The 25632-nt window shown below is 44.1% G+C and overlaps 1 protein-coding gene across 2 annotated transcripts in view; it reads right to left on the bottom strand.

Moving 5' to 3' along the window:
- LOC126161735 (DNA-directed RNA polymerase I subunit RPA2) overlaps window positions 1–25632 on the bottom strand; it is a 248276-nt gene that overhangs the window by 221762 nt on the left and 882 nt on the right. For both annotated transcript variants that reach the window (XM_049917771.1, XM_049917770.1), the window contains exons 2-3: window positions 20650–20787; window positions 2761–2955 (exon numbers count right to left, since the gene is read on the bottom strand). In XM_049917771.1, coding sequence (XP_049773728.1) covers window positions 2761–2955; window positions 20650–20787 — 333 coding nt within the window. The remainder of the gene's footprint in view (window positions 1–2760; window positions 2956–20649; window positions 20788–25632) is intronic.

Here is a 25632-nt window from a genome sequence, read left to right as displayed (position 1 = left end):
TAATTGCTCTCTTTCTCCAGTGTCTCAATTTCTGAGCAGATTTCTCTTGTCCATTTTTCCCTGGCCTGATCAGTTACTCTTCTCAGCTCATTGTTCCGTCTTTTGTATTGCCTTTTCCCTTCATCAGCGTGCGTTTTCCCATTCTCTCCTTTCTGCCATCTTCAAGGTCATGTCATCGGTAACCCATGATTTAATTCTCCGCTTACACTTCACCACGCCAACATCAATCAAACATAGCCCCAGATGTGAGGGAGGGGACATGTAAAAGCAGACAAAAATGAGCTATGTCAATGTAAAATATACAATTCGCTGGGTTGCTGGACTGATTGGTGACGGTTCAAAGGACATTTAACTTCTAGGCTAAGGACTGGTAGGAAATGATAACATGAAAGTTTGAAGCAATTTGAAACAAACTTTGTATATATGATTTATTATGTGGTGAAAATACGATAGGCTAGGTCACCCACAGCACTCCTTGGGATGGGGTGAGGGTAAGGGAGAGAAGTGGCTGAAATGTAAACAAAGCTCTGGAATTTAGTACATGTATAGTTTACAATCTAGGAAAAATTACTGTGGGGGTATAAAACTCTAGAACCCTTTGGAGTGGGGTGAGGATGCAAATGTGAAAAGGGTGTCATGGAAAAATAATCAAAAGCAAACAATGATAGTGACTAATTACTGTGAATTGGATTTGTGAGTCATGCTTCTCCCACTGCATAAACACATGTTCACCAAAAATTTTATTTATTCTTGCACCTGGAAGGGAAACTAAAAACGACATACACAATCAAGTATTGTGATCAAATCTTATTACAGTAAGTTTTACAAGATTTTGCTTCACAATTTGTACACTGTATTTACGTGTTTTTAAAAGTATAAACTAATTTTGCTTTTACACTATGGCAGGTTTCATTTCTTTTCGTAAGACAAATTTAGGATAAATAAGTGAATAGGTAATGCTGAGTAATCAGCTAATTATCTTTACAACAAGTTCAGGAGAAAACTTGTACGATAGCGTGTTTGTATTTACACTGGGATTCATGCGAGGCTTTTGTGTGATGGTACAACATTTACAGGATGTCCCACTCAAAATCTCCCTGATTTCAAAGACACAGGGGAAAAAAACCACAGCAGATACGACAATGAAACATGCACAACATTGTACAGCACCTCAAAGAATTAATTTATCATCAATACACCTCTACATGTGAACCATTCGTAGCATGAAGAATATCGAGCTATATTCAACTTTTTGCCAAGTTCTTTGTAACATTTCCTCTGTTATTCTTGCAATTGAATTAGTGATACAATGTCGCAACATAGGAATATCGACCACTTTGGTCACATACACATGGTCCTTCACAAATCTTCACACGAAGAAATCGAGCAGCATAATGTTGGGTGAATGTGATGTCCAGGCAATAGGTCCTCCACGTCCGATCCAACAATTGGGAAATTTCCTACCCAGGAACTTGCGAACAGCCGTTGACTAATGCGGCAGAGCTCCATCTTGTTAAAAAATGATGTTGGGTTGCAAGTCTTGAATCTGAGGGTACACAAACTGCTCCAACATGTCCAGATACACTGACCCATTCACTGTTTGTTCCGCAAAGAAGAATGGTCCAACAATCCTGCCACGCATTGGCCCACACCAGACATTTAGTTTAGGGCTATCATGAATATGTTCAATGACAACGTGCGGATTTTCCGAACCCCAAATCCGAACTTTATGCCTTTTAACCCTTCCAGATAGATGAAAGGTAGCCTCATCTGAAAATAAACATATTTCCAGGAAATTCATATCAATACGCTGCAGCGTATCTGCAGCAAATTGTTGTCAGCATTGTTTTGTTGTTCGGCGTCAGATGTTGCTGAATTTGAACTTTATAAGCACGCACGCGAAGATGCTGGTGAGCTACACGATGCAATATTGATGGAGGTACATCATATTGCCTAGATGCTTGACAAATTGACTTACGTGGGCTTCTGAGAAACGTTTGTCTGATGTCCTCCACTGTCTATTCTGAAACTCCATAACATACACCGCGAGGATGTTTCAGAACATTTTCCATTGCCAGAAACTTCCTACACCATTCCTAATTGTTTTCACATCATGTGGATCACTTTCATACACACGACGATAATTTCTTTGCAGAGTAATCAGCAATTTTGTTTCAGCAAACCACACTACTGCTTGCACGCGCTGATGTGGAGTCACCATTTTCACTTCATGTGACCATGCTGCACTCTGGCAATGATACTTGGAACTTCTGATAAGAGAATATAAATTCTTTGAAATGCTCTACAATGTGGTGCAGTGTTCATTGTCACATCTACTGTGGTTTTTCTCTCCTGGATCCTTGAAATCAGGGAGTGGGACACCCTGTATCACAAGTTATATTAGAGTGAACTGGGACTATAGGGAACGTGAGTGTGTGTGTGTGTGTGTGTGTGTGTGTGTGTGTGTGTGTGTGTGTGTGTGTGCGTGCGTGCATGCGTGTGCCTGTGCGTGCGTGCGGTCGCACGAGGTAAGGGAAGGATATGAAGTAACACGTCCATGTATGTGTTTTTAACTTTCTCCGCCTGCAAAAGATGCAATCAAAGTTTAAAACCTTGGTTTTCACAATCTGACAACATCTTCATGTTAGTGAAACTATAACTTTTTTTAATTGCATTTTTAGACCACAGAAAATTCTGGAAGAGGAATCTGAAAGCATTCATCTACTTATTTTCGAAAAAAGAAGAAGAAAGACAGATTACCTTAATCATAATTGGAATATCACCAAAATAAACGTCTGACTCTATACTTGGTTTGCCAGCAACTGAACATATTACTCTGCCTATCATTCTCCCTCTGTAGGTATCCCCTCTCTGTCTACATTCAGTTGGAAATACTTCCAAGTTTTTTGCACCAACGACACCTTGTGGCACAAGAGGAGGAAGAATCTGTATATCCTATAAAGATAAAAACAAAAGTCATAAATAAATTTTACATATCAATGCATATTTTTGCATTTATTGTACAATTTCAAGTTAATTTCTTTTTTATTAACAAGTGTATCATTGTTGGAATCACATGGCTCCAAGAAAAAGTTTAGTGTATCTCAAAATCTTAAGTTAGATAAAAATCTCAAAATCTTAAGTTAAATAAAATTAAACATGCTGCTGATAAATTTTACGCTACAAGTAACTGTTCTGATCCAACATAAAAATTAAAAGAAACATTTTTTGGAAGAAATGTGTAATACAGCGGTTACTTCTGCTGAAATGTTTAGTAATTTGGTGATGTCGACAAACATTTTATTTTTGAAGTTAATGAGTAAACCCTAATGATGAAGGAAATCAGCCCCCAATATACCTTTTGATACATCAATTACAATGAATGGCGATTCAAAATTGCATTTAAGCGCCAAAATCAATGGTTAATAGCTTGGAACCATGAGTTTTTGTCTCTAAACACTCAGCCGCTGTTGTGTCTACTGTCTAGTTTTCCTGACAAGGCTGAACACATTTTTCAGGCTTACAGCGTGTGCCAAATTTAAAATGATTATAGCAGTATTTTCTGTTTTTATTTTATTTTGCTCTGCTTCTACTTCTACTTTATGATCTTTCCCTACTTGGTTTTCAAAGCATTTTAATCTCATTTTCCAATTCTTCAATTCTTAAGAGAAGGTCTTAGACTGATATGGATGACGATGTTGATAGAATGGACTGAACTAATGCAATTTCAACCTCCTCAACAGAGTGTATTTCAATCATATGATCTGCCATTTAAGCAATCTTATCAACTGTTTTGTCAGATATCATACTCTGAATGTTACTAGGAAGTTTGTAAAGCCAAAGTGTTTTGTGTGTGTGTGTGTGTGTGTGTGTGTGTGTGTTTGGATCTGATGGGTGCCCAACAGCGAGGTCGTCAGCACCCATACACTTATGAAAACAAACGAATGTGGAAATGAACTAAAAGTGTTGTACATGCATGCACTCAAAATGACCATACAGTCACTCTGTATCACATGTACTAAAACCAATTAGGAGGGAAGAGAGCTAAACAAGAAATTAAAACAAAGAGAAATCAAAACACAGAAGAACTAAAAGAAAAAGAGACCAGGCAACTCCTTAGCCTCTCTCAGTTTTGATTCCGAAGATATCAGTCCACAGTTAACAATGTGACCCTCCTAGAGGTGGCTATTCAGCAGGCTTTCCTCCATAAGCATCACTGTACCAGCATATTCTTAGATATAAGTAAGGCATACAATACTACCTGGAGACACTGTATTCTCGCACAACTGCATTCAATGGGGCTTTCGTGCCCACCTCCCCATTTTCATATGGTCTTTCCTGTCTCAGGAGTTTTTTAGGACCCAAGTTGGTGACACGCGCTCTGATTGATTTGAGCAGGAGAATGGTGCAGATTAGTTTGTGTGTTTGTTCATTTTAATCTTTCTTGTCATCTTTTTAATTTGCCTGTCTTGAATATGGGGGACACCATCCTACATTTTAGAGACACAGTACAGTTTCTGAGTCTCATTTTTGACTCCTGATTGTCACAGTTACCACACCTGAGAGACCTAAAAGCCAGAACCCTGAAGGCACTGAACATCAAGTGCCTCAGCCACAGCTCTTGGGGACCGGACAGGGCGTCTCTCCTTCAGTTTTATTGGGCTTTTGTGCATTTGCGGCTGGACTATGGTTGCACGGTATATGGGTCAGCAAGGCCCTCTTACTTGCAGATCATTGACGCTGTCCATCGTGAGGGGATTCGGCTGGTGACGGATGCTTATCAGACCAGTCCCATACCTAGTACCTGTGCTGAGGCGGTGCAACCGCTACTTACCATCTGGCACCAGCTCCTCATGGTGCATCAGGCGTGTAAGTTTCTTGCAGCTCCAACTTCACCTGCACGCCATACTGTTGCTCGTCCACCTCTGGAATGCCTGTTTTCCAACCATCCATGGGTCACGACACCATTTGGGATCTGCATGCAGCTTGTGCTGGAGTCACTTGGTGTGGAGCCAGTACGACCCCAAATCCAGGGTTTTAACCATCTGCTGCCCTGGTTACTGGAGAGGCCCCAGAGTGATTTTAGATTTGGTACAGTGTAGGAGAGACAGCGCTACTGTTTCTGTTTTTAATGCAATATTCTCTGATGTTTTATCGTAGTACCACAACCAAGTAGCTGTTTTTACAGATGGGTCTAAGCAGGGGGACTCTGTAAGTTGCTCTGTCGTTTTCCTGGATCATGTCATCAAAGTCAGACTGTCTCCAGAATTTACCATCTTCGACGCAGAATTATATGCGATCTTGCAAGCACTGGAGCAGATGAGATGTTCTCCCAGTTTTACACTATTCTCTCCGTTTGTACCCAGTAGATACAGTAACCCAGAATATCCAGGATGTCCTTGTACAGCTACAACGACTGGGGCAGGAGGTGTCTTTCTGCTGGGTACCTGGACACATTGGAATCGCACGTAATGAAAGGGCAGATTGAGCAGCCAAGTAGGTGTGTTGTGATCCTCTGGTATTTCAGCGTGCTATCCCTCTGCAAGCTATTACGTGTCGTGTGTCAATGGGAAGACGAGTGGCTGGCAGTGACTGATAACAAGCTCTGTGTCATCAAGCCCAAAACTTGGCCGTGGAGTACTTCCAGGCAAGTCGCCAAGACGAGTCCTTCTTACTCATCTTCGCATAGACCACAGCCCTATGACATGGATTCTTACTCCGGTGAGAGGACCCTCCAATGCGTGGTGCTTGTGGCGCGCAGACCACAGTGCACCACATTTTATCGGACTGCACTTTATTTGCTGACCAGTGGACTGCGGCGGATTTACCAGTGGATCTTCCATCTACTTTATGTAATGATCAAATGAATGTGGGTAGGGTTTTAAAGTTTTGTGAATTGTCCAACATTTTTAACAAGATTTTAGGGAGATGTTCTTCATTTGTCAAAGGGTGGCTGGCTCACCCTTAGATTTTTGTAAGTGGTCAGCTAGTCACATCAGTATCACCAATTTGTTGCTCTTTACATTCACTAAGGACTCAGTTTAGCTAGATTTTTCAATTTATTTTATTTTCTTATTGCTCACGACAAGAAACTTTAATTACAATCATGATGGAATAAAAAACAAGTTTTTTTTTGTTTTATTCCAAAGAATAATAATATTATTATGCCAGCATTATTACAGCAAACACTTTAAAAATACGAATAGTAATTTACCATATTCCCACAGTTTCCTTGGCCACACTTGCAACATGGACTACACTGTTCCCATTTTGATGGAACACTTTCTCTGGGTTTTGCAGCTCAGTTGCAAAGCTTTACTTTTCACAAATGGCGCATGCTCTAAGGGCTAGAGTGCTTACAATCATATGCACTGTGCAAGATGGTGGCAGCCTGATGCACACAGGTATAGGTTAGTGTAGGACTTCTTCCTATAAATTGCATGGCCTAGAGAATCATCAGCCTCCTTTACTAGGATACCCATAATGCTGCATTTTTTTCTATCTCCTCCTAAACCGCTGAAACGATTTCAAACAAATTTTGTAACACTCTACTTATAGTCTGAGAAGAAGTACTGCATGGGCAAGAGCCACCTGGGGGCTAGGGGGTACGGCTTGGCAATCTCCGACATCTAGGTTGCCCTGCTTGACAGACATGGTGTGTGGGTTGCATCAGAATTCATTCGAAGAGCTGTTTGTGACCTTAGGCACAGCTGAAAAGAATGAGGAGGACGAGGATATGGGTAGTGAGAGGGTGGAAAACAAGGTGAAAAAAAGGTGTGGGAGGAGGAGATGGACAGAAAGAGAGGTTTATATCTAAACCACCTCACTGCATTTGACGCATACGGTAATGGGTGCTTGTTCCAGGAGTTTTACTGATCGCACACACCAGCAGCATTTCTGTGAAAAACAATGTAAAATCAAAGTTCACAACCCACTCATTCTTCTATAGCCATGTCCCTCAAGCAGTGTCACAATATCTGCCAAATTCTTCACATGGTGATTGCAATATTCCACAGGCAATTTTCGAAATATAACTAGATTTTTTTAATATAGTTTTAGGGTGCAAAACTGCTACGGTCATTAGCGCCCGGTCTGTGATTTAGGAAAAGGTAAAAAAAAACGAAACTGGAAACCAGCAACAATGGAAGCGAAACTCAAAAAAGTGGGGAAACTAAAAACAGAAGGAAAGCTTAAAAAACCACTATAGAAGCAGGGTTGCTTGTCCCCAAAAAGAGCTTCAAATGACTGACATCATCTCACTGGCACTAATAAACTTGGGAACGTGATCGGCTGAGCGCATGTCATCTGCTAAAATGGAAGATATATCAGGCGACAGCTGTAGACGAGCGCGTAACAGGGTAAAATAGGGGCACTCAAGTAAAACGTGTCTCACCGTCCACAGTTGACAGCAGTGGGGACAGAGTGGGGGAGGATCACCACTTAAAAGATGTTGATGGCTAAAAAGACAGTGCCATATCCGGAGTCTAGTTAAAATTACCTCCTCCCGACGACGAGTTCGGGAGGAAGAGGTCCAAGCACAGGGAAGAGCTTTCACGTCCCACAATTTATTATTGGGAAGTGTCGACCAATGTGCGTGCCATAAAAGAGCAACACGACGACATAAAACACTCCGTAGATCGGCGAAGGGAATCATGTGAATAGCAGACTGAAGAAGAGAGACTGCAGCCTGGCCGCTATATCGGCCACCTCATTTCCACAGATACGAACACATTCTGGGATCCAGAGGAACGCCCCCCAAGTGGAGCAAGTGGAGTCAGTCCTGAATTTGGTGGACCAGAGGGTGGACAGGGTAGAGAGCTTGGAAACAGAGGAGAAAGCTGAACGAATCTGAGCAGATAACATACTGTATCAGCTGATGGTGATGGATGTATTGGACAGCCTGGAGAACAGCGCAAAGCTCCGCAGTAAAAAACGAACACTGGTCGGGAAGCCGAAATCGATTTGGGATGTCGCCAACAATATAGGCACTCCCACCACCATATGATGTTTTTGAGCCATCAGTGTAAATAAATGTGGCACCCTTCATTTGTGCGCATAGAGCAGCAAATGCCCGATGATAAACGAGGGAAGGGGTATCATCCTTGGGAAACTGACAAAGGTCACGGAGCAGGCAGGTCCAGGGCCGGAGCCAAGGTGGTGCTGTACCCCAAGTTGTCAAGAAAGTCTTAGGAAAGTGGAAGGAAAGAGAATGCAGCAGTTGATGGAAGCAGACTCCCAGTGGTAGTAGGGAGGAAGGGTGGCCTGCATACCCTAAATCTAAGGAGGCGTCGAAAAAAATCTCATAGGCTGGATTAGCAGGCATGGAAGGCAGATGGCTAGCATAACGACTCAGGACAGTTCACCGATTGGACAGCGGAGGTTTCAGCAGTCTCAGCATAAAGGCTTTCCACAGGGTTGGTGTAAAAAGCTCCAGACACTAAACGTAATCCACGGTGGTGGACAGAGTCAAGACGCCAAAGAATAGACGGCCGAGCAGAGGAGTAAACTACGCTTCCATAGTCAAATTTTGAGCACACTAAGGTGCGATAGAGGCGGAGAAGGACCACTCGGTCCGCTTCCCAGGAGGTACCATTCAGGAGACAGAGGGTGTTGAGGAATCGCAGAAAGCGAGCCGAAAGATAGGAAACGTGAGAGGACCAGCACACTTTTTTGCCAAACATAAGACACAAGAATTTAGCGACGTCCGCAAACTGAAGGTTGACAGAGCCTACATGTAAGGAAGGCGGAAGAAACTCCATACGACGCCAAAAATTAACACAAACAGTCTTACTGGGAGAAAAGCGGAAGCCGGTTTCGATGCTCCAAGAGTGGAGGCGATCGAGATATCCTTGAAGCCGCCATTCAAGAAGGCTGGTCCGTTGAGAGCTGTAGAAGATCGCAAAATCGTCCACAAAGAGGGAGCCTGAGACATCAGGAAGGAGACAATCCATAATTGGATTTATGGCAATGGCAAACAGTACAACACTTAGCACGGAGCCCTGGGGTACCCCGTATTCTTGGGAGAAAGTACGAGAGAAAGTAGTGTTCCCCATGCTTTAAATGTGCGCTCTGCCATAAATTCATGAAGAAAAAGGGGCAGCTGACCTCGAAAGCCCCAAGAGAACAGTGTGTGGAGGATCCCTGTCCTCCAATAGGTATTGTATGCTCTCTCCAGATCAAAAAATATTGCTACTGTTTGGCGTTTCCTGAGAAAATTGTTCACGATATAAGTGGAGAGAGCAACAAGATGGTCAACTGCAGAACGACGCTTTCGGAAACCACATTGGGCAGGTGTTAAAAGACTTCAGGACTCCAGCCACCAGGCTAAATGACAATTCACCATACACTCCAAAACCTTATATACACTACTCGTGAGAGAAATGGGGCAATAGCTAGAGGGGAGATGTTTGTCCTTTCCAGGTTTCAGAACAGGAATGACGATAGCTTCCTGCCATCTTCTGGGAAAAGTACTGTCGGTCCAAATTCGATTATAAAGGCGAAGGAGGTAATGCAGACTATGGTATGATAAACGCAGCAACATTTGGATGTGGATACCATCCGGTCCTGGGGCGGAAGAGCGAGAAGAACAGAGTGCGTACTGGTGTTCCCGCATGGAGAAAACAGTATTATAGCTTTCGCGATTTTGAGAGGAGAAAGCAAGAAGTTGCTCTTCCGCTGCACGTTTCTTCGGGACAAAAGCTGGCGCATAATTTGAAGAGCTCGAAATCTCAGCAAAGTGTTGACCCAATGAGTTAGAAATTGCGACGGGGTCCACTAATGTACCATGCATGACAGTAAGCCCAGAGACCGGGGAGAAACTAGACGCGCCAGATAACCGTCGAATCAGACTCCAAACTTCCGAGGAGGGAGTGAAGGTGTTAAATGAGCTAGTAAAGAAGTCCCAGCTTGCCTTCTTGCCATTGCAGATGACATGACGGCATCGCGCATGGAACTGCTTATAGCGCATACAGTTGGCCAAAGTAAGATGATGCTGGAAAACGTGAAGAGCACATCGCCGCTCAAGTAATGTGTCATATCATGCCTCATTCCACCAAGAAACTGGGGGGCGCCGGGGCAAATCGGAGGTGCGAGGTATTTAACGCTCCGCAGCTGTAAGAATAACTTCTGTAATATGAGTGAACTCATCGTCGATGCTGGGAAAGTGACGGTCATTGAATGTTGCTAGAGATGAAAAAAAGTGTCCAATCGGCTTGGGCAAACTTCCCGCGTCTCAGGCGCATATATGGCAGTTGTGGCTGCAATCTAAGGACACATGGAAAGTGGTCACTTGAGTGTGTATCAGCAAGAGCAAACCATTCAAAGTGCCGAGCTAGCAGAACAGTACCGACCGAAAGGTCCAAATGAAATTTGTCATGGAGGCAGTAAAAAATGTAGGGTCCCCAGTGTTAAGGCAAACAAGATCTGCTTGGTGGAAGATGTCTATCAATAGTGAGCCGTGCGGACAAGGATGCGGAGATCCCCAAAGCGGGTGGTGGGCATTGAAGTTCCCAACCAGCAAATAGGGGGGGGGGGGGGGGGGGGGGGGGCGGAAGCTGACCAAGAAGATGAAGGAGATCAGCTCTTGCCATTGGTGTGGACGATGGAATGTATACAGTACAAAGAGAGAAGGTGTATCCAGAAAGGAAAGACTGACAGCGACAGCTTGGAAGGAACTGTTTAAGGGGATTGGGTGATAATGGAGAGTATCATGGAGAAGAATCATGAGTCCTCCATGTGCTGGAGTGCCTTCAACAGAGGGGAGATCAAATCGGACTGACTGAAAATGGGGGAAAACAAAGCGATTGTGGGGATGCAGCTATGTTTCCTGAAGACAGAAGATAACCGGCGAGTAGGATTGTAAGAGGATCGACAATTCATCCCGATTGGCTTGAATGCCGCAGATATTCCAATGGATAATGGACATAGGGTGGACAGAAAAGGGAAAAATGTGACCAAGGTTGCCCTCAACTCAATGACTGCTCAGAGCTGGTGACTGACAGTGTGGAACGGCATTCAGCCGAAGGCAGAAGATCCTGATCCATAGGTTGTTAGGGAGCAGCTCCTGCCACCAGCGATCGGCCAGTTGATTGGCCACCAGCAGTGCGTCTTGGTGACACAGAAGACGGGCGAGGGCGGTTACCGCCAGGTGGTGCTGTATACGAGACACGCCGTGGGGGAGATAGAGAGGAACTGGGTTTCTTATTAGCCTTCTTGGAAACAGGACATTGAGATGAAGAAGGAACTGATGGTTGTGAAGTCAGGGTACGTAAAAAATCTTCACGTGTAGGCTCTTTTTTGGAAGTCCGGGTGTCTGATTTTGGGGGTCAGGATTTAGCAGAACCCGATGAAGGGTGAGCCATAGAGTGAGCATGTGAGAGTGGGGAGGTTGAAAGTGCGATCTTTGCGCTGGCCGATCTGACGACCGTGGCACTAAAGGTGAGATCACGAGTCTGTGCAGCTGCCTCCTTTGTTGGCTGAGGAGAGGCAAGGACAGTGCTGTATTTACCTGCGTGAGGCACAGTGGGCTTTCGACTGATGAATAACTTTCAAGCAGCAAAGGTTGACACCTTTTCCTTCACTCTGATTTCCTGAATGAGCCGTTCGTCTTTAAAAATGAGGCAATCTCTATGAAGCAGCGTGGTCACCAATAAAGTTGATGCAACGAGGGGATGGAGGTGGACAAGCGCCCTCATGGGCATCCTTGCCACACATAACTCATTTGGCTGGATTGGAACGTGACTGGCTGGTATGATTGAACTGCTGACACCGATAGCAACGCATAGGGTTTGGGATGTAAGGGCGAACGGAAATTATCTCATAGCCCGCTTTTATGTTCAATGGAAGTTGAACTCTGTCAAATGTCAAGAAGACAGTACGGGTTGGAACGATGTTCTTGTCAACCCTTTTCATGACTATGAACAGCCGTTACTCCCTGGTCAGACAGGTAGTTTTGAATTTCCTTGTTGGACAATCCGTCGAGGGAACGTGTATAAACGACCCCATGTGATGAATTTAAAGTGCGGTGCACTTCCACCCGGACAGGGAAGGTGTGTAGCAGTGAAGTACACGGCAATTTTTGTGCCTGGAGGGCACTGACTGTTACTAACAACAAGGTGCCATTTCGTAAGCGAGAGCAAGACTTTACAGGACCTGCAATTGCATCGACACCTTTCTGAATAATGAAAGGGTTGACTGTGGAGAAGTCTTGACCTTCGTCCGACCAAGAAACAACAAGGAACTGTGGCAACGATGCAAGCATTGTTCATGGCTGAGACTCATTTAACTTTTGCTTGTGAGCAGACATAGCAGATGATGAGGAAACCATTGCGGAAGTATCCCCCATGATTACCGGCGTCTCCAATGTCGCGCTCGTTCCTTGTGGGGGCCCCTCTCTGAGGGCACTCCCACCTTAGGTGACTGTTCACACCTCAAGTCACACCTCTCGAGAAATGGACGGAGCGACCAATCAGCACTTTCGGAAGGTATCAGCTCGTGTAATCACCCCTCCCTACGGCTGGCTATTACCAGGGGGTACGTATGTGTCCTACCTGTCTACCCGTGGCGGGGAATTACTTGTTACCCTGTCACCGGCTACGCGTGGGAATGTGTGGGTCGGCCTTCAGACATGCACAGGGAGGAAAAAAGAGAAAGGGGGGAACAAAGAAAAGGAAAGGAAAGATGAGAGGTCTCAAACGCTGCAGCGGAGAAAATGGTAAAGAGAAGAGGTAAGGAAAAGAGGACAAAGGAAGGACAAAGACTTGCCAGCAGAGAAAGCGAAGAAGAGAAACTGTTTTACAGTTTCGAGCGCCCATCTGCAGACTCGCTACGCACGTACCCACAAAGTTAGTCATCAGCATGCATTAATGCCATTGCATTATCTTAGTCTGTAGATAGAACCATAGTGTCAATGTGCCCTCAGTGATCATAGAGAGATCTGTTCCACAACTATGGCGTCTGCTTCCAGAAGTTAGGACTTGACAACCCACTAAATTTTCCATATCATCTCCTCTGTTTTTTCTGTTGGCAAGCGTTTACATGTTTCTTCCATGTCATTTACAATGTCCTGTTTCTTATGGTTCTCTAGGTCAAAGTTATAGCCAAATCCAGGTATTTATCTGTCAGATTTACAATTGCTCTATACTACTTCATCTCTTTGTTCACTGTCTGAATGCCAAACAGTCTACCAAATTTGCCAAGTTTTTCAGATACCGCAATGTTTCAATGAATGCTGAAACTCAATATCTTCTGAAGAAATGTCAAGATATTGCAGATGCCCCTGTATTTAAACACGAGGGCTGCCACCCCTGTCCATCTAGTTATGGGCACAAGAGTTCATCATGATGACATGTGGAGTGGAGGGGGTGGAACTGCATTTCCACTGTGTTCCCATACACAAGTGGAGGGAACAGCCAACACCACCTGTAAACACAGGCTGCATCTCAAAAATTCACCAGAAGATGAGTATGACACATGTTGAAACATTGTGATATTTCAATACTGCCACCTCTCTAGAGCCCTGAAAGCTTCCCATCAAATCCAGCATTTGTTTCACAAGTTTGACATTAATCAAACATTGTGATATTTCAATACTGCCACCTCTCTACAGCCCTGAAAGCTTCACATCAAATCCAGCATTTGTTTCACAAGTTTGACATTAATCAAATATAGTCATCAGATCAAAGGAGCTGGTATAAACTGTAGCTAACTGGGGTGTTCTACACCAAAGATAGTCCTACTTGGTTAGGTATGTAAGTAATTATTCCTGATACAAAGACAATGCCTTTATCTGGAAGTTTCTACTGAAGTGTTTGAATCATTCACCACAAAATCAAGTCTCTTCATTAAAAAGGTAATTGTCAGGCTTATGGCTCAGCACTTCCTTCCACCTTGAAACTACTTCACATTGTTCATCATTATGGTGCGTCTATGGCTATCAGTGTCTTTCGCACTAGTCCCATTGACACAAATACAGAATGACACCATTTCTTCCGGAGCTGTGAGTTTGTATGTCTGTTAAGAGTAGGTGACAGACGAGAGAATGTTGAGTTTTAGTGGGTTGTTGCTGTTGTTATTGGTGTTTTGATGATGGTGATGGTGCTGGTGCTAGAGAGAAGGTAGAGAACAAACCTGGTGCTGCCATGTGGGGTGCAGGTACTACTATGATTGATAATTGACTGATTGATTGATTTATTGAGGGGGGTTATGGGACTAAACAGCGAGGTTATCAGTCCTGTTATTCAAAAATTACTAGCGTAAGACAAAGGTGTCCGCAGGAAGCGGGTGGATGCAGTCAGAGGGATCAAACTATACAGCAAGGAAGCTAAAAACAGATACAGTACAAGGCATAAAAGGGTAGTGGTCATGGGTCACAGACCCGGAAAACACGAAGAGAGGCCCAACCATAACCATCCTGCTCCTTCTCCAGGAGTAAAGGAAAATCATTTTATTAAAAATAAAAACCCACTTTCATATCGGAAACTGAGGACCAGTTCACCACCTGTGAATCATCCACTAATATTAAACACAAGGAATCTGGGAGGCTATACGTAGTATGAAGGAGTAAAAGAAGGGGACATCCCACCAATACATGGGATACCGCCAGTCCAGTTCCACAGCCACACTGTGGGGTTGGCTCGTTATGCAAGAGAAAACAATGGGTGAGCTGGTATGACCGATGCATAGATGGCATAAGTCAGTGGACTCCTTCCGAGAGGAGTGGAAGGAAGAGTGCCAAACCGTAGCAGTCTCCTTGATTGTGGGGAGTTTGTTATTGAGGGCGGTAGCTCACCAAATGTCATTCCACTTTTGAGCAAAGAGAGATTTGAAATGTATCTGTATATCCACACATGGAATCATGAAAGGGAATGGGGAGCAAGTATCTGCCTCTCTAAGCAAACGGTCAGCCAGCTCATTCCCTGGAATGCCCACTTGACTTGGACCCACAGAAAGACAACTGAGCAGATGGTACAGCCAAGGGCTGAGAGAAGGTCATGGACAGCAGAGACCAAAGGGTGATGAGAGTTGCATTAGTCTATAGCCTGCAGGTTGATCAGTGAGGCGGTCCAAATTAAAACACTGTTGAGGGAGGCCTCAGTAACAAAATCAAGGGCCCTGTTAATGGCTAGCAGCTCTGCTATGAACACACTACTGATCCTGGCAGTAAATAGTGTTCCATGCCAGTAGGAGACAGAAAAGCGTATCCCTTCTTATCTATCGTTTTAGAACAATCGGTGTAGAAGATGTTAGCACCCTGGAACTCTTCAAGGATGGAATGTTCAAGGCTCCGGAATATCATAGGAGCAACAGAGACTTTAGGACCCTGGAGTAGGTCTGTTCTAATCTATGGTCTAGGCACCATCCAATGGGGAGGTGCAGGAGGAAATACACAGAGCACATTCCAGTGAGTTAAGATGGAGATCCCAACAGAGGGATGTGAGATGCATTCCAACCAGCAATCCCACCCAAGGGTGGGTATCAGGAGGAAGACATCTTTCATTTGTCATTTGCAAGGCAGACGGGTTACATGGGATAATCAGGGAATCTTTGAATGGAGGTTGCCTAAGAAACCAGGAGCTGGTTCCATTGTACTTGTAGAGGGGGTCCACCTGCTTAGCTGAGTGGTAAAGTGTTCGCCTACCATGCAGAAAGGTTGAAGATTTCCTCCACTCGTGGACTGCGTATTGTACTGCCATCACCATAATCGTTACCACCACCACCACCACCACCGTCATCATCATCATCTCATCATCATCGACACGCAAGTGACCCAATGTGGCATCACCTGAAATAAGATTTGGACCCGGTGGCCAAACTTCCCTGGATGGGGCCTCCCGGCCATCAATGCCACACAATCATTTCATTTTTTGCAAGGGGGGGGGGGGGGGGGGGGGGGGAAAGTCCCCACTTCCATGAGGAGACTATCAACGGGACTAGTGTGAAAGGCACTGATATCATACACACCCCATAATGATGAACAGGGTCAAGTTGTCTAAGAGTGGAAGAAGCCGCTGAGCCATAAGCCTGACCACCATAATCTAGTCTGGACAAAACGAGAGCTTGGTAAAGATGGGGATGAGACACAGTCTGCACCCAAAAATGTGTGGGCCAGGAGGCGGAAAGCATTAAGCTTTCGCATGCAGGCAGCCTTCAGGCGGCGAGTATGGGGCAACCAAGTTAGCTTTTTATCAAAAATAAGACCCAAGAAATATGAGTGTGCTACAACATCTAGGTGCTCGTTCCCTAAATAAAGTTCTGGTCAGGGTGTACTGTGGGTTGACGGCAGAAATGCATAACCACATTTTGGAGGGAGAAAACTGAAAGCTATGGGAAAGGGCCCATGCCAAGGCCCATCAAATGACATCTTGGAGCTGGCGTTCAGCATATGCTACTGAATAGAAGCTGCACCAGATGCAAAACTCGTCACCACTCAATGCTGCAGTAACCAGAGGTTAAAAATCCATTGATGGCGTTGAGGAACAGTGTGACACTTAACACAGAACCCCATGGAATAGCTTTCTCCTGGATCCCAGGAGTACTGAGCCAAGTGCCAAATCTAACCCGGAAGAGCTGGTGGGAAAAAAACTCAAGGATAAAAATCAGAAGGGGACAGTGAAAGCCCCAACCATGGAGGGTAACTAACCTGGGCTTAAGTACAGGGATAAGTATGCTGTCTTGTCATTGCTAGGGAAAGACATCCATGAGCCATATGCAGTTGAAGACTGGCGGACACAAGGGAAGATAAAATCACCAGAAAGTGATCAATGTCACAAAGATCATCATGGGTTGACCAGTGTAGTGAAGCCAAGAGAGCAGGGGAGGAGATCATGAGACTGATGGCAGAAAAGGTGCCATGAGTGACACTGAAGTGTGTAGGAGAACCGTCATTGAGGAAACACAAATCAAAGTCTGTAATAAGTTGGTTACTTAGAAGACAACTACCTGTCCAAGTGGCACTACCCCACAGGGGTTGATGTGCATTGAGGTTGCCTCAATGTTGCCCCTGGGTAATGTCCAAGTGCTGGATCATCTGGTTTTGGATGGAATCTATGCGGGGAGCCGAGTCATGTGAAGAAGTAAGAGCCTGCGAGAATTCTCATTCAGTGACTGGCTTATTATAGGCTTCAGATTGCCCGAGGCTGAAGCAGATGGGGGTTTCCTCTACTTCTTGTTTCTGCCAGAGAAAAGTAGCAGAGTAGGAAGAGGATGCCAATGCTGTCGCAAGGTTTATTTTGAGGTGTTCTGCAAGGACCAGTGGATCAGTACACAGAGAACCCTGTAGAATATGACCCTGGACAGCTGACTGTCACTGGCAGCCTATAGGGCTGCAGAGCTTGGGCCCAAATCTGGCATGTGTTCCAAGGGAGGAAACAAAGCACTCCCAGAATTCCTTTTTATTCTGCTTAATAAGGGAGCAAGCCTTAGCACAGAGACCCTTAATAGCAATCAGTTTAGTCAGTGAAAGGTGTTTAAATCTTTGCAGTGCCCGTTCACAGTACTGGATAGCGACTGCTGCATTCTTGGTCCACTGCAGTACCAGTCAATGATGAGGGGGCCTGCAGAAGATAGGGGGACACCAGTGCCAGCACCGTGAAGACCAGTATCAGAGATGTCTTGCATGATCGCATCAATGCAATCTGAGATGCACAAAAGATGTATATAAAGGACAACTAGCTCTGCAGAATGCCCAACATGGGAGCTTGTCTGACTGGTGGCAGCAGGGGAATGATAGAATTGCCATAAAGTAGTCACTATTGCAACAATCATCATAGGGTGACCAGTGTAGTGAAGTCATGAGAGCAGGGGAGGAGATTGTGGGACTGATGGCAGAAAAGGTGCCATGAGTGACACTGAAGTGTGTAGGAGAACCGTCATAGAGGAGAGACAATCAGTGTCTATAATAAGTTGGTCACTTAGAAGGCTCCTACCTGTCGAAGCAGCACTCCCCCACAGGGAGCGGTGTGCATTGACGTCCCCAAGGAGGAGATACGGGGTGGGGGTTGCTGCATTAAGATAGGCAGTTCAATATAAGGAAGTGACTTACCTGGAGGGAGGACTTCGAAGATGGTGATTGCTGGGGTCGTTCGCACTCGTACAGGTGCTGCTTCCAGGTTGGTACAAAGAGGACCCAGTCACTAATGATATCGCTGCGAACCAAAGTGCACACCCCTCCAAAGTGCAGTCCTCCGGACCAGCACAGTTCAGACAGAACACCCAATAACCGCGAAACATTGGAGAGCAGCCATCACAGTGCACTTCTTGAAGAGCAAGACAGAATGCAGAATAAGAGGAAAAAAGTAGTTGTATTTCTGGTAGGTGATGGAAATATCCATTGCAATTCCATTGGACTGTCATGTGGTGAGAGTCCACATTTTAGACATAAAGAAGCCAAGGGGAGGTTATATCATCATGTCAGTGGTCGTCACCAACGAGGATGGGGTCTGATTCGGAGTGAGAAGTGGGTGAAGCCCTCCAGGGGCCAGGGAAGCCTCGTCCTTGGATTACTTCTTCTGAAGTCTGGATCAGACAGAGAGCGAGAGGCTTAGGGGCCCTCGGAGAGTGGGTCCCTCATCTGACCCTAGGTTGCAGGCTTCCTATCCCGAGAATGCACTGGGGAGGGGTGTTCCGAGAGGGAGCCCGGTCCCAAGCAGGAGTCAGAGAAAAGCATTTCTTCTCTGGCCGAGGAGGAAGGGGGGGGGGAAGGGGGGGGAGCGGTTCCTTGAGGGGAAGGGATGAGGCCGCCAGGGATGGAGGGTAGGGGAGGAAGTAAAGGGAAAGGAGAACTGCAGGGGTGGAGGAGAGGAGAGGGGGACGAGACTGTGGTAAGGAAGAAGTAGGAGGGGGAAAGGATGTAACACAGGAAAAAGTACAAAACACCGACACTGGGCGGAGTTGGTCAAATTTTTGATGAGCCTCAGTATAAGACAGCCGATCCAAGGATGTATACTCTTGGATCTTCTTTTCTGTCTTGTAAGTTGGACAATCTGGTGAGCATGGAGAATGACAGTTATGATAATTTATATACATATGCAGCAGAACACAGGGGATTCTCTCATGGTCTGGATGTCCAGTCACCACACAGAAAGTCTGCCGCAAAGTGGGAAGACCTATGCCCAAAATGCATGCACAAAAAGCACTTCATGGATGTACAGCTTCAGTTCACATTTGTAACACATAACCTTGACCTTCTTTGGGAGGGTATCTCCCTCGAAGGCCAAAATAAAAGGCACCATATCAGTGCAGTTGTCTTTACAATCCTTCCACACATGTTGAACCAAGTGAATGCCGCATCGTTCCAGATTAGCCTGGAGTTTCTCATCAGTTTGAAGGGTGAGGTCCCTACGAAATATCACTCTCTGGACCATATTCTGTGACTAGTGAGGGGTAATAGACACTGGGACATTGCAAGGACAATCACAAGCACGATGAGCTGCAGACTGGGCAGCAAAAGAAGCTTTGATCAACAGGAAGCCTGACAGAATCTTACTGAGAGACTCCACATCACCAGACTTGTCCTCGACATTTCCCACAAAAACAACATCTTCGTAATGGTGAATATGTCCCCGTCCGTTCTAGTAGAGACCAGGTAGCGGGAAAAGTGTTTCATCCCAAGACAGCAAGCCTGGCCCTCCTCCCAGGGTGTAGCCAGGGAAGGGAAGCAGCCAGGGAAATGAAGCAGCATTCAATGATCCAGTATTACTAAAAGAGACAGCCGTTTGAGAACGGCCAGATTTTTGCAGTTTGATATGCTTCAAAAGCCAAAGATCTGCCCTAATACCACCCACTCCGATCAGATGCTCTCCCCATTGGTGCCATCTAGACAAAGCAAGGGCCATCTAGTAGGGCAGCCATTGCTGGGTGTTCTGATGCTCCAGGATGACAAGCGATCACTCCTTGGCATACATGGGGAGGCAACAGCTCAGTTATCAATAGTGTGATCCCTGTATTATCAGGGGGTTCAGCTAGATGGGTACATAACAGCTCCACCACATGGCCTGGCTACAAGTGCTGGTGACCTAACAGGACAGATAGTGACTACGGCAGGGAAGAAAGACAGGAAGGAAGGGGAAAGGAATCCATGATGTAGACCCTATGGAGGGAGTTCTTCCCCATGTGGCTCACACTAAAGACAGAAAATTTAGAAGAGGAGGTCAAACCCCAAGGGAGGACCAAAACTGCCACAAAGGATCAAAGAGAACAGGCAAGAGGGACAAAACTGCAAGGAATACAGGGAACCAGGTGGATAGCCAAGTCGACATAAATAAGAAAACAGAGAGAGGAGAAGGAGGGGGCAGTGGGAAAGGAGTGGGGATGAGCAGGAAGGACATGGTGACGGAAATGCAGTCTGGGAGGAAGAATGGACTGTAACAGCTCAAGGCCCTGTGCGTGCCATGCATGAACTCACGTAAGAACCAAGAACCTTGGGGAGGGGGAGGGGGAGGGGGAGGGGGAGGGAGAGGGGAAGGGGGAGCGAGAGGGGGAGCGAGAGGGAGAGCGAGAGGGAGAAAGTTACAGATATGACGACATCATGATTGCTGATCCTTGTCTCTATACTGACACTATCAATAAGGTCAGACCTTTCTGTGGCTTTGAGCTTTAAAATATTTCCATTGTGTTACATTCTGATTGGCATACAATATTGCTCATACTTACCACTAATTTCAAGGACACTCTGTCATCATTTGGAAGTGCAAATTGCGTTTCATCCATGTCCTCTAGAGCTTTATTTAGGCCTCTATCTAACATAAAATTGAAGGATTCCACGTGAGGTGCTCCAAGTGACTGTAAAAACTGAAACAAGAGGCAATGTGCATTTTGTTGAACATAAGATATAAGAATCAGTGACAAAGATGAGACTCATTAAAATCTAGTTCATCAAAATTGAACTGTTCATGATAAAAGAATCTGAAATGAAAGAATGTAACATATCACTCAAGAAATGCAATTTTTATTCATGTCTGAGGGGTCAAATAATAGATCATAGCTGGCCGGTGTGGCCGTGCGGTTCGAGGCGCTTCAGTCTGGAACTGCGTAACCGCTACGGTCGCAGGTTCAAATCCTGCCTCGGGCATGGATGTGTGTGATGTCCTTAGGTTAGTTAGGTTTAAGTAGTTCTAAGTTCTAGGGGACTGATGACCATAGATGTTAAGTCCCATAGTGCTCAGAGCCATTTGAACCATTTGAACAGATCATAATGATAAAAAAAAAATGAAAAAGGAAGAAGTACAAGATATGGGAACAAACAAACACACTTAGAATAAATAACAGAAAAAAATGTAAGTAAAAATGTAAAAGGCAAAGCAGCTTAGTTAAGACTAGTTTAGCATAAAAGGGGGCAATGTCAACTGCAATGGGAACTGCCGACAGTCTCCTCGAGGTTGCATGGGGTGAGGGGATCAGGACAGGAATATTCCACAGTCCAAAAAGTTTCAAGATTGGGTTAATAAAAAGCAGAGAAAAATTAAGACGGTGGGTTTAATGCTTCAGGTGGTCCACTTAGTCTCCCTCAACCCCCCATTTGAGTAGAAGACACAGAACATTCATACAAATGTGTGAAACTGTCATACAAGCTCTTCAATGGGATATTATTCAAACTGCATATCACAATGTGTCAATGCCTGATGTTATCAATGTGTTGACCTTTTGTGTGAATTTCTGCATTTTGTGGTAAGTTTGTGTTGATAACACATCGTCTCATCACATACAATGATTTTTTCCAGAAAAGAATTGACTGCATTTTCCATTTAAGTCAAGTCGTGGTAGGTGGCTATACATTGTCATTTTTCTTCGCGAGTCAAGGTGTGTGGGACAAGCTTTGCACACAGTTTTCTCTTCTTCAAAACATTCTGGAGAATGTCTTGAATACTCAATTTCGAGATTTTGCTTCATTACAATTTGAAACAACAACACTGACACACTACTGCTGCATGTCCATTACTTAATACTGCCTGCTAACAACTGACTAGTCAAATGCACATCTGTTGCGTACAGTTGTCAGTTCAGGGCAGGACCATAGTTACTGCTGTCACTAATACGCCAGGAATAATCAGTTTTGGAAATTTTTGAACAGTTGGTGTAGAGACCTCACCATGACTCCATGGATTAAACTGTGCTAAGTATCCCCTTTTTAGGAGACTTGCTGTCAATCTTGTTTCAGTCTGCAGTTTGTTAAGAGATTTACAGACTTTGCAGTTTTTCAGATGGCCATGGCCTAGTTTTCTGATAATTACATTCAGTGATGGTCTTTCAAAATTGAACACATCTTCACTTTAAGCTGAGTCTGGGGTTTGTCGTTCTCAGTTGCTTTGAGGAAGCCATTTCTTGATTTTTGTTTTTGGGCAGCCAGTCAAATGTCATGTGGTAGGTGTTCTTTGGACATGAAGAATGTACTGAAAAATTTCATCTGAATTATACATAATAAGTTTTGTCGTACCACCCAGAAAATCAGGTATGATCTCCGAATTTCATGCCTAATTAGTGTCTGTTCACAGTTGTTTTACATAAACTTTGAGGTTGTTGAAGTCATAACATTACGGGCACTCAAACCCTAATTCATTATTTCATACTCAATGTAAACACTATGTGGTGAGCCACAGGAACTAGACTATACTTCTAGAACACTGTATAAAAAAGTTACAGCTGTTTCTCTTGGAAAATTCTATAAATGAATGACCACCATCATTCTGGTATCACATCCAAAGTCTCTGTTTGAAGAATAAATCTTTCCTTTTTGTTCTATATCTGTACTAAAACTTCCCATTACCATCTTCATATGAGATTTGTTGTCACACATCAGTTTCAGTAACTCTTCATAATGCCTATAACATCCACAGACTAACATACTATAGCCTATACAATAGATCTAGTACTGTTTTGTGATTTACACATCTAAAGGAACTTTACATAAACAATTAGATTCATGAATTTATATTTCCTTAAATTTACGTCATATCAGAGGAAACTGAATTATCAGAATATTGTGCAGGAACGGGTAAATAATGATACAGCAGGCAACTTCATCACTACAACACTCCAGCTCCACTGATTTGATTTGGACATAGTTTGCAAAACATTTCAGACATTCATCAAGTTCCCCATTCTCCAGACAAAGTTCTTAGCAACATCTGGTTGTGTCCAAATTTAAAGAGGTCAGTAAATGATTCTCATACAGAGAGCAGCAACACAATATTACTGAACATTATGGTTGACAGAGCACTCAAAGACCCAAGTCAAAACACAGAACCAGGAATAGACAACATTCCCTCTGATTTAGTGAGATCCTTGAGTGAACATACAACGGCAGAGATATACGAGACAGGTGAAATACCTTCAACTTCAAGAAGTGTCTAATAATTCCGATTCTAAAGAATGGCAAGTGCTGACAGGTGCGAAAACTGTGAAACATCACTGTAATAAGTCACGGTTGCAAAGTGCTATCACCAATTATTTACAGAAAAATGAAAAGACTGGTAGATGCCGTTCTCAAAGAAAATCATTTTTGTTGCCAGAGAAATGTAGGAACATGCAAGGCAAATCTGGTCCTATGACTTAAATTAGAATATAGGTTACAGAAATGCAAACCATGTTTATAGCACTTGTAGACTTAGAGAAAGCTTTTAACAATGCTGACTGCAATACAATTTACAAAATTTTGAAGGAAACAGGGATAAAATGTTATCCACAGAAATCTGACTGCAGTTGTACGAGTATACGAACATGAAAGAGAGACAGCAATCAAAAGGGAGTGAGGCAACATTGTAGGGCTATCCTCCACAAATATTATTCAGTCCATACGATGGATAAGCAATACAGGAAACCAATCAGAAATTTGAAAATGGAAATAAAGTTCAGGGAGAAGACCTAAAAGCTTTTGGATTAGCTGCTAACATTGTGATTGGGTCAGAGGACAAAGGAATTGGAAGAGCAGCTGCACAAGAACCGATAGAGTCTTGAGTGAAATATGGGATCTAGAGCAATGTCTGATACAAGTCGTTGGCTTTGGCCGCTGAAGTAATGTATGGCTGCTGTGATGTCACTTCTTGGTGCATAAATTCAGTTTTGTTGTTAGCTGGCGAATCCAATGCATATGAAAGCATAAAAAAAACTAGTTGTGGTGACAGATTGATCTGTAGCTTAGCCCGAGGTATAGGTTAGGTTGGAAGATTACAGTTTGGTTGTGAGTTGGTGAAGTCTACGAGTGTGAAACCAAATAAATCTGGTTGTGGTGACAGACTGATCTGTAGCTTTGCCCAAGGTCTAGGTTCGGTTGAAATGTCCCAGTCTGATTGGGAGTTTGCAAATGTGATATTAAAATCTCCTGGTTGTAGTGACAGACATCACATTGTTTACAGCATTTGCTGCCTGCTTCCTGTGTCACTGATTACAGCTGACGCTCGTATCAAACTTTCCTCTGTACCTGAAATATGGGCAATAAACAGCTCCCACAAGAAAATAAATAAGCTATTGAAATTTGGTGCTGTAAAAGAATGCTGGAAACTAGACGGATAGATCGAGTACCTAAGGAAAAGCTACTGAATCAAATGGAGTGTAAAATAAATTAATGGCAAAGCTTGAATTAAAAGAAAGGATCAGTTGGTAGGACACATCCTGAAGCATCAAGGAATTTTTCACATTTCATAATGTGAAGAAAGAGAAGGGGGTGGTGGGGGGAGATACTCTATAGGGAGACATAGGATGGAGTATAGCAAACAAGTTAAAGTGGATGTAGGTTTCAGTAGTTACGCAGACAGGAAGAGCTGGGAAAGGTAACACCTATAATGGAAACTGAATCAATGGCGTATGGTTCTCCTGATCAACAAAGACAGGATTGGCCAATGCCTGATGACTGACTTAAGAGTGTGGAGGTGGCCATGTGCCCAACACACAACTTTGGCATGCACTTTCAGGTGTTCATCTAGAAGGTGGGACAGTCATATTTTGAGGCAGTACCGGTAACATTTATGGGTGTTTGGCACCTGTCACAGCTACCAAGGGTCATTTAACGAAAACACAGTATCAGGACAGAATCCACGAACTTATTTTGGTGATGGATTTATTTTTCTACAGAACAATGCATGAGCACACCTCACCCACCTTGTCAAAACCTTCCTTCAGGAAGGAAGAATCAACCCAATGGAATAGTCTTCAATACCTGCTTTGCATGCTTGTGAATCAGATGAAATGTGCATTGTGTCATCGCAGGAACTCAACTCACACAATGAGCAACTTCTGGTGGAGGTGCCATTGAAAAGTGAGAAAAACTTGGGTAGCCATGTTTCAACTATCTTGTTAACAGTTTGCACAAAAGATCAATGCACCTTACAATGCAGGGGGTGGTGCAATACTATACTGAAAGTTATCTCACGGCAGATTTTGATTTCACCCACATGTGCACTTTCGAGACAACTCCCTTTATCTCAGTTATTGATTTGTTTTTATTTCACAGTACTGTAATTCTTTTTAGTTTCATTCCATTATCCATCTAAATTGAAGCCCACAGCTTTTACTGATACACAGGCTCAGAATGTTTCTGAACAGTATATCTAGCTGCATTTCAGTCCTTCCAATTTGATGAAATTGTACCTTGTCATGATTTGGAGACCTTTTTTGTCTCCACTTTTCTTTCTGTATTACATA

Source organism: Schistocerca cancellata, chromosome 2 (genome assembly GCF_023864275.1).
Source record: "Schistocerca cancellata isolate TAMUIC-IGC-003103 chromosome 2, iqSchCanc2.1, whole genome shotgun sequence".
NCBI classification, from domain to species: domain Eukaryota; kingdom Metazoa; phylum Arthropoda; class Insecta; order Orthoptera; family Acrididae; genus Schistocerca; species Schistocerca cancellata.
This window is presented reverse-complemented; position numbering and strand designations above follow the sequence as displayed.